The sequence below is a fragment of the Podarcis cretensis genome (genome assembly GCF_951804945.1).
Source record: "Podarcis cretensis genome assembly, chromosome: 17".
Taxonomy (NCBI): Eukaryota; Metazoa; Chordata; class Lepidosauria; order Squamata; family Lacertidae; genus Podarcis; species Podarcis cretensis.
Window position 1 is genome coordinate 522,221 of NC_137187.1, and position 9,518 is coordinate 531,738.

Consider the following 9,518-nt stretch of genomic DNA (forward strand, 5'->3'; position numbering starts at 1 on the left):
TGACAAGGACACTGCAAAGGGGAGGGGAGGTGGCGAGAGACCAATAAAAATCTGGCGCCTCAACTTCTAGGAGCACATTTTGCTAAAGCAACACTGCCAGTGGATACGATTCCACAGAAAATGGAACTCCATCATGCAGCTGCTCTCAGTTAAGGAGCTCAATTACACTGAGCTAATTCTGATTCAGTAACATTGAGCAGACTAGTATTCTCTGAAATTTACAAGAACTGAAATGTCTCCAAGCGTCCTTTTTTCTGTTTTACACGCATCAGAGCCTGAAGGTGTCAGAGGCAGCTTTCATTTTATTTATTTATTGACAAAATAATTCCATCTACAAACTTTACACAGGCCAGGACCTGTCCTGCACTTCAATATAAGGTCACTTGGAAAGCTTTGCATCTTACTCTGAAATCCCTGACAGAAAGATTAAATACAAATCTAACAAGTAAAAGAACCAACCAACCCAGCGTCACCACCCAACTACGCAGTTGACATTTGTGCAGCTTTGCTATGGATTTACTACAGCAGCCCCTGCTCAAGAGAGGTAAATTACACAATGCTGGAACCCATGAATTATATTTTTCACACACAAAATATTATGATGTCTATCTACCAAGCTGGGTAGCCGTGCAGCCTCCATACAGCAAATCTGCAAATTGATTTTGACCTCTGCTGAAAAAGGAGCTTGGCAGATTGCAGTGGAAACTTGAGTACGTGCACACATATTTGCCCAATCCCACAGCATCTCTGAATTCAGCCAACTTTGTTTTTATTGATTTAGCATATTTAATTCCAGTGAATACATGGGAGGGTGGTGACATAGTCTCCCAGATACAACTGCATCATACAGGAACCAGTTTTGTTGTGCTCAAATGAGAATGCTAAAACGTTTATTCAGGAGAATCTCTCATATTATCACTTAGGCAGGATCCAGCCGTGGAAGAAGACTGTAACACAACACACTCCTCTGATTTTAGAATCCATCGTATTTTCCCCCAATAAATTCATCTTCTGATAAATAAACACCCGTGCTCAAGCAGCCATGAAGAGTAAAGTCCCCAAACTAATATTTCAACAGCAAATCACCTAGAGGGAAAAGGGAGAAAAGGTACAATAAGAAGCAGATATATCTCATCTATTAGCAATGATGTTCCTCTAAAACTTATGTTGGGAAGTTAATGAAAGCAATACCTGCAAGTAAAACATACCAAGGATTAATTTATGCCTTATTTGTAATTATTTTACGTCTGCCATCCTCACCACTACCTGTCACCACAGAACTGGCGGTTTTACTTAACCACAGTGACTTTGAAGACTTACTGGACTTGGAAGGTTAACACAATGGACCATATACTTCAAACTTTCGACAGAATGTTTGTACCCAAAGAATCCCTAGCAGATGCCTATCCAAGGAAGGAGAGTCTGCAACTTGTTCCAGTGCTAAATTTTTCTTACATTTAACAAAATCTACCTCCTGGCTTGTTACAAATCTAAAAGCATCAGTCACCCAATGCTTGCTTTTGTCAGGCATACAAAGTAGACACATTGACATTTTTGCCCAACGATTTTTAAGGTGTGTGGTAAAGTATATTCAGAGTACTTATGAAAGGCTCTCTCATCATGTTTTGATGTTCAAACAATACACTATAAAAGGAAGTTTATTTACTCCAAACTTCCTGTTTTAAATTCTTTACAAGCCTAAATCTGCAGGGGCATGTTTACTATGTTAAAAGGTATTATCATGGTAATAACCCCTTGTTTGTTTTATTATTACATTCATATACCACATTCAAGTGGGACGCAGGTGGTGCTGTGGGTTAAAATACAGAGCCTCTTGGGCTTGCCGATCAGGTCAACGGTTCGAATCCCCACGACAGGGTGAGCTCCCGTTGCTCAGTCCCTGCTCCTACCAACCTAGCAGTTCGAAAGCACCTCAAAGTGCAAGTAGATAAATAGGTACCGCTCCGGCGGGAAGGTAAACGGCGTTTCCGTGTGCTGCTCTGGTTTGTCAGAAGCGGCTTAGTCATGCTGGCCACATGACCCGGAAGCTGTACACCAGCTCCCTCGGCCAATAAAGCGAGATGAGCACCGCAACCCCAGAGTCGGTCCCAACTGGACCTAATGGTCGGGGGTCCCTTTACCTTTACCTTACCACATTCAAAGAGCTCAAAAGTGGCACAGACACTTCTCCCCTCTCCATTTTATCCTCACAACAGCCTTGTGAGGTAGGCTGGGCAGAGAAAAAGTGAATAGCCCAAAGTCACCCAGCGGGCTTCATGGTTGAGCATGGATTTGAACCCTCGTCTTCTAGGTCCAACACCCTAGCCACAACTCCACCCTGGCTTCTCATCATTATGATCATTCTCCGGAGAAACCTCATGGTTTCAGTGTAGTGCTCAAACACTGCATTTAGTTTAATGCCATTACATTATTATTATTATTATTATTATTATTATTATTATTATTACCCCACCCATCTGGCTGGGTTTCCCCAGCCACTCTGGGCAGCTCACAACAGAAATAAATAATAATAATAAGGGGGGGGGGGGAAACCCAGACATTAAAAACTTCCCTAAACAGGGCTGCCTTCAGCTGTCTTCTAAAAGTCAGATAGTTGTTTATTTCCTTGATATCTGGTGGGAGGGCGTTCCACAGGGAGGGTGCTACTGCCAAGAAGGCCCTCTGCCCAGTTCCCTGTAACCTCACTTCTTGCAATGAGGGAACCGCCAGAAGGCCCTCGGAGCTGGACCTCACAGTCTGGGCTGAACGATGGGGGTGGAGACGCTCCTTCAGGTCTACTGGACCCTGTGTCATTGCCAGTAGTCAGAGCAACTTGTTCTAGGTTCATTTAATTGTATATATTATCATAATCCATTCCTGAATGCAGTATATATTATCTTTTCCTGAACCCTGAATAGCACGGCAGACAAAACAGTATTTATATGGCATTTCTACATCAACAATATTACACTTTGTTACAGAGTTGCTCCAGAGAAGTGGGAAGTTATATTCATGACCTTTTTAATGTTTTTACACAATGGAAATATGGCACTGTTAGAAAATGTGGAGAACAGCAATGAAAATAGTAGCTGTGCACTCCTGCTGCAGTGGCAGAACGAAGTTCTGAGACTCTATAAAAACTTTAAAAAAAAAGCAGTGCCACAGTATATTACAAAATTTAAAGGGGGAGTAGACCTACAGAAGTGTTGTAGATATCACAAGCTCTAACCAACTGATGTCTTTGACATCACACAACCATCTCCATGTTCCACACAACAGTCACAAATGCAATTCCCCCCACAGGGGTTAAACTGCTGTAGCAATGTTACCTTGACAGCTAAGGTAAAGGACCCCTGACCATTAGGTCCAGTTGTGACCGACTCTGGGGTTGCGCGCTCATCTCGCTCTATAGGCTGAGGGAGCCGGCGTTTGTCCGCAGACAGCTTCTGGGTCATGTGGCCAGCATGACTAAGCTGCTTCTGGCGAACCAGAGCAGCGCACAAAAACGCCATTTACCTTCCCACCGGAGCGATATCTGTTTATCTACTTGCACTTTGACGTGCTTTCAAACTGCTTGGTTGGCAGGAGCAGGGACTGAGCAACAGGAGCTCACCCCGTCATGGGGATTCGAACTGCAACCTTCTGATTGGCAAGTCCTAGGCTCTCTGGTTTAACCCACAGCGCCACCTGCGTCCCTCACCTTGACAGCTCCCAGCATGCATTTCCCCTGGAAAATGGCTCCGTTGCAAGAGGACATCCATTTACCTTCCAAACATTCAGATGTGTGCTTCATCTTGCTCATATCTTAAAACCCAAGGCTCTCATGCACTCCTTGTGGGCCTCAATAAGAGCACCACAGTGTTCTTCTCCTTTTTCGATGATGCTGCAAGACAAAATTTCCCAATTAAGCAATTTCACAAATTAGGTAGTTGACTCGATCAGTGCTGAGGAAGACTAGCCTGGAATTGACTGCACTCTTTGGTACAAATGTCCAATTGTACCTGCATTTTCAGATTATGCTTTCTTCCTCCAAAGGAATGAATGGTTGCAGTTTGCGTCCCATTCAGATCACCTTTCTGCTAAGGTTACAGGAAAGCTGCATGTTGTTGGTTAAAAAGGATCACGTAAACTGTCTTTTATGTTTTACAAAATGCAGTGGCTGATGTTTTGATGTGAAGAGAGGAGAAGAGGGTTCCAAGAGGCTTCCTAGCCCTTTTCCCCAGAGGTGTTTTCCCATTGAAGCGTTATCACTAGCTTCTCAGAAAGCATGGAAATATAAGGGATGGGAAATCCCTGTATGGGACAGCTACATATTCCGGCACTGCAGGGGGTTGGAGGGGATCAGAGCTTTCCAAACTGTGTGTGGCGACACATTCGTACATCAACTGCAGCCTGTAGGTGCATCAAGTGAACACTCCACCAGGAGCTGGAAAGAGGTTAGTTTTGTCAGTTTGCATTTCTTAGCGCAGAAAGTATTGATCTGATGTGCAGAGATCTTTCCTATTCTACTTAATTCAAGAGGGTTCTGGAAGCTTCTGTGTGTGAAAGAAACAAGCAGAAGGTTCATGACTGGATTATTCCTTCTGCTGAGTACAGCTGGCTTAAAGTGGTTTTGTTCTCTCTTCTGTCAGGGCCATGCTGACTATAAAAGTAGGGCCAGAAGGAGCCTGGGTTTCATTTTCTCTATGTTTTCCTTCTGGTGTGGTGTTCCGTACGTAGTACAGTGGTAAAGGTAAAGGTAAAGGTACCCCTGCCCGTACGGGCCAGTCTTGACAGACTCTGGGGTTGTGCGCCCATCTCACTTAAGAGGCCAGGGGCCAGCGCTGTCCGGAGACACTTCCGGGTCACGTGGCCAGCGTGACATCGCTGCTCTGGCGAGCCAGAGCCACACACGGAAACGCCGTTTACCTTCCCGCTGGTAAGCGGTCCCTATTTATCTACTTGCACCCGGAGGTGCTTTCGAACTGCTAGGTTGGCAGGCGCTGGGACCGAGCAGCGGGAGCGCACCCCACCGCGGGGATTCGAACCGCCGACCTTTTGATCGGCAAGTCCTAGGCGCTGAGGCTTTAACCCACAGCGCCACCTGCGTCCCTCAGTACAGTGGTTGTTGTTGTTGTTTAGTCGTTTAGTCGTGTCCGTCTCTTCGTGACCCCATGGACCAGAGAACGCCAGGCCCTCCTGTCTTCCACTGCCTCCCGCAGTTTGGTCAAACTCATGCTGGTAGCTTCGAGAACACTATCCAACCATCTCGTCCTCTGTCATCCCCTTCTCCTTGCGCCCTCCATCTTCCCCAACATCAGGGTCTTCTCCAGGGAGTCTTCTCTTCTCATGAGGTGGCCAAAGTACTGGAGCCTCAGCTTCACAATCTGTCCTTCCAGTGAGCACTCAGGGCTGATTTCCTTCAGAATGGAGAGGTTTGTTCTTCTTGCAGTCCATGGGACTCTCAAGAGTCTCCTCCAGCACCAGAATTCAAAAGCATCAATTCTTCGGCGATCAGCCTTCTTGATGGTCCAGCTCTCACTTCCATACATCACTACTGGGAAAACCATAGCTTTAACTATACGGACCTTTGTTGGCAAGGTACCTCGGGTTAAGTACTTAATTCGTTCCGGAGGTCCGTTCTTAACCTGAAACTGTTCTTAACCTGAAGCACCACTTTAGCTAATGGGGCCTCCTGCTGCTGCGCGATTTCTGCTCTCACCCTGAAGCAAAGTTCTTAACCCGAGGTGCTATTTCTGGGTTAGCGGAGTCTGTAACCTGAAGCGTCTGTAACCCGAGGTACCACTGTATGTTTAGTGTTAAGGTTTAGACTTGTTACAAGTTATTTGTAAGTTACTTGTAGGTGAAGTCTGTTGCAACTGGATTTCTTATGAACAGGGCCAATCCTGAATGTACTGGATTTGTGGACATTATGCTCATGAAACATTAATTACCTCGTCTATTTTGGGGGGATCCTTCAAGGTGTTTTAAGTTTTGACTCTGCTAACTATACATGGGAATCTGTTCTGGAGAATTTCAAGGACAAGCTTGACCTCTGGTTTGCCAGTCAAACCGAATTCCCGTGTCGTGAAAAGACGCGTGTCTCGAGAAGGGTCTCGCCCACATGCAAAGAGTCCCTTCCGACTCTTCTCCGATTCTCCCCCCAAGGCGAGAGGAAAGGAGGGAGGCCGCCATTTCCAGCAGGGGCTCCGCCTTTGGGGAGCAGGAGGAGGAGGAGGAGAGGTCCCGATCCGCCCCCCGTGCCGTGCCCGGTCCCCTGTGGCCCCCGAGGCTCCCGGAGCCCAGCCGGAGTCTTCCAAGGGCCACCCGGAAGCCCCCGCTCCGGGCCCCGTTACCCACCAGGCGTCGCGCGCCCGCTTGGTCTCCGGGCAGGCGCAGCAGGGCTTGAGGGAGGCCGGAGGCTTCTGCTCGCCCGCCGCCGCCGCCGCCGCCGCGGGGGACGGGAGACCCGGGGAGTCGCGGGGGGCCACGCTCGACATGGCTGCCCAGGCGCAGAGAGACGGCGCCGGATGCCCGCCTCCCCGCCCCACTCACTTCCGCCGCCTCTTCCGCCACACTTGCCTCGCCATTGGACGCCGAGCGAGGAGGGGCGGGGGCTGTGGGGTCGGTGGGAGTGCGCCTGCGCGCGCGCCGCAGAGCGGACAAAGACCCGAAATTCTAGAGGTGGGAGGACGCGGCTTCAAGAACTGCGCGAGGGTTGATTGCAGCAAAATAAAATAAAATAAAAACGCACGACAGCACAATCGCCTTGGTTGGCGTTTTGGCCAAAGGGGGGATGGAGAGGAGACAGAACTAGGCTGAGCCAGCCTGCAGCCTCCAACCTTTTCAGGATCAGATCCCGCAGCTGTAAGAAGGGTTTTGTTTCTTATCCCCCCACCCCGTTTATGCCCCCTTTTCTTTTTTAAAAGGAGGGGCCGTGTCACGCTGGAATGAAAAGGTACCAGGCTCCAAGAAAGAATAAAAGATAAGGATAAACGAAGGCAGACGAAGGGGCAACAACTTCAGCGAGAAGCGGAGTCTGTTGGTTTGTTTTGAATGGAATAATAAAGCACAATATTTAGCAAACCCCCAAAAAAGAAAGAAAAAAAGAAAAGTATTACCCTCCAAAATGCTTTCTGATACAGTTCCTGCATTTGGGACTGCAAGCTCTTCAGAACAAGCAGCCTGCCCTCTTGTCTTCATAGGGGCAACGAGGGTCATCTAGTCCAACCCCCTGCAAGGCAGGATTCCTCTGTGAAGTCCTACGCACACTGACGATGCTACGCGAACAAATGCAAGCTTAAAAGCTAAGGGAATTCTGGACTCCTTTCCCAAGAAAAGGGAAAAACCCAAAGAGAAATTAGCAGCAGTGTCTCTGATATGATCAAGACCTGACCCACTATTGGAAGACAAATGCACTAAGCAACACATGGATACAAGCATTACAGTGGTACCTCGGGTTACAGGCGCTTCAGGTTGCAGGCGCTTCAGGTTACAGACTCCACTAACCCAGAAATAGCACCTCGGGTTCAGAACTTTGCCTCAGGATGAGAACAGAAATCGTGCTCCGGCGGCAGCAGGAGGCCCCATTAGCTAAAGTGGTGCTTCAGGTGAAGAACAGTTTCAGGCTAAGAACAGACCTCCAGAACGAATTAAGTTCTTAACCCGGGGTACCACTGTATATGCGATGTCCTAAACGTTGCTTTGCCTGCCTTGTAAAAAAGAGGGGGGGAACTGTCAGGCAACCCAGGTCCCCCTAGGAATGAAGTTCCACAGGTTTAGAGTTGCAAAGGAGGCCCCAATCCCACAGCTGAGCAGAAAAAAAACCCACAAACCCATGATACAAAATTGGCATTGGGTGGCAACAAAGGCCCGTCTGGTCAGTCTGCCTGCTGCCACAACTCCCCAGCAAAGCATCGCAAAGCATCCCAAGTTATTGAGAAGAGGGGCAGGCGGTGCACACACATCCTTCCTAGAAGAGCATCCTTTCTCAAACTTTGGGAGTCCCAGTATGTTGTTGGACTACATCTCCCATCATCCCTAGCAGGAAGGGCCGGCTGTCAGGGATGATGGGGGTTGTAGTCCAACAGCGACTTGGGCACTAAGGTCAAGATAGGCTGCTCCACACTTCAGAAGAATCTTTATTTGCATCAGCCACTAGCCATAGCAATAAAACAAAATAAAATGTACTGAAGACAGAGGTAAAAACTTAACTATAGAAAATACATTTTGCAGGTTTACATATATAATCAAATAATTGCCCTCCCCAAAAAATCTTGCAGTTTTTGCTATCACCAGATCATCTTGATCTGCTAAAAAAAAGGACACAGCAGCGATGGTTGAGTGACCCGGCAGGGACAAAAATGTGTTGTTGTTGTTGAGTCGTTTAGTCCTGTCTGCCTCTTGGTGACCCCCTGGACCAGAGCACACCAGGCCCTCCTGTCTTCCACTGCCTCCCTCATGCTGGTCCCTTCGAGAACACTGTCCCACCATCTTGTCCTCTGTCGTCCCCTTCTCCTTGCGCCCTCCATCTTTCCCAACATCCTTTTCCAGGGAGTCCTCTCTTCTCATGAGGTGGCCAAAGTATTGGAGCCTCAGCTTCAGGATCTGTCCTTTCAGAGAGCACTCAGGGCTGATTTCCTTCAGAATGGAGAGGTTTGATCTTCTTGCAGTCCATGGGACTCTCAAGAGTCTCCTCCAGCACCAGAATTCAAAAGCATCCATTCTTCGGCGATCAGCCTTCTTTATGGTCCAGCTCTCACTTCCATACATCACTACTGGGAAAACCAGAGCTTTAACTATACGGACCTTTGTTGGCAAGGTGATGTCTCTACTTTTGAAGATGCTGTCTAGGTTTGTCCTTGCTTTTCTCCCAAGGAGCAGGCGTCTTTTAATTTTGTGACTGCTCTCCCCATCTGCAGTGAAGGGGTAAGCACCTTCCTCCTCAACTCTTGCAAAGGAGTGCAAGGTCCGCGACCAGAAAGAGGAGGAGGAACACCAAGAAGACTGGAAGAAATTTAAAGACTATTTGAATAAATATTGTAATATTAAAGATATGTAATCACTTGAAAGAATCAATTAGGCCTAGGATTAAATAAATAAATAAGAAAATGTACGATAAGAAAAGTTAGGAAATATGATTATGACTGTGATATGGTTTTATGAAATAATGATATTGGAAACTGCTATATATACCGTAGTTACTAAGAAACTCCGATGGAAGAGATTTGAGGAAGTCAAAGAATACGTTTATGAAGATGGATTTTAATTGAGTTTTAGTTTATGTGGTGATTTGTTTTTTATGTTTTATATATATATATTTATTTTTTTCCGTTTCATTCTTTTTCCTTTATGATTGTTAACTTTTTCTTCTGTTTATGTATGGAAAATAATAAATCTGATTGTGAAGCAGAAGAAAAGAGCGCCGGCTCCTCTGTCCTTTTCCTATCTCTGTGGCTCCAGGTGGGCGAGGAGGAGGCCGCGCCCCCTCCCTCCCCGCCGGGCCGGCGTTGCTATGGAGACGGCTTGGGCCTAGCAGC

The 9,518-nt window shown here is 47.2% G+C and overlaps 1 protein-coding gene across 1 annotated transcript; it reads right to left on the bottom strand.

Annotated features, from left to right (window-relative positions):
- Positions 1-748: 748 nt before the first annotated feature.
- On the bottom strand, positions 749-6,496 carry COX17 (cytochrome c oxidase copper chaperone COX17). Its single transcript, XM_079958938.1, has 3 exons — positions 6,340-6,496; positions 3,766-3,883; positions 749-1,086 (listed from the first exon to the last, which is right to left on the bottom strand). Exons 1-2 carry the CDS (start codon positions 6,477-6,479, stop codon positions 3,799-3,801), a joined length of 225 nt encoding a protein of 74 aa, XP_079815064.1. The 5' UTR covers positions 6,480-6,496; the 3' UTR covers positions 749-1,086; positions 3,766-3,798.
- Between the last annotated feature and the right edge of the window lie 3,022 nt (positions 6,497-9,518).

Excerpts from the sequence above, each read along its gene's own strand:
- COX17 (XM_079958938.1), bottom strand. The coding sequence starts at position 6,479 with ATGTCGAGCGTGGCCCCCCGCGACTCCCCGGGTCTCCCGTCCCCCGCG. Across the intron at positions 3,884-6,339 it reads AAGCGGGCGCGCGACGCCTG|CATCATCGAAAAAGGAGAAG; the intron begins GTGGGTAACGGG and ends TTTGTCTTGCAG.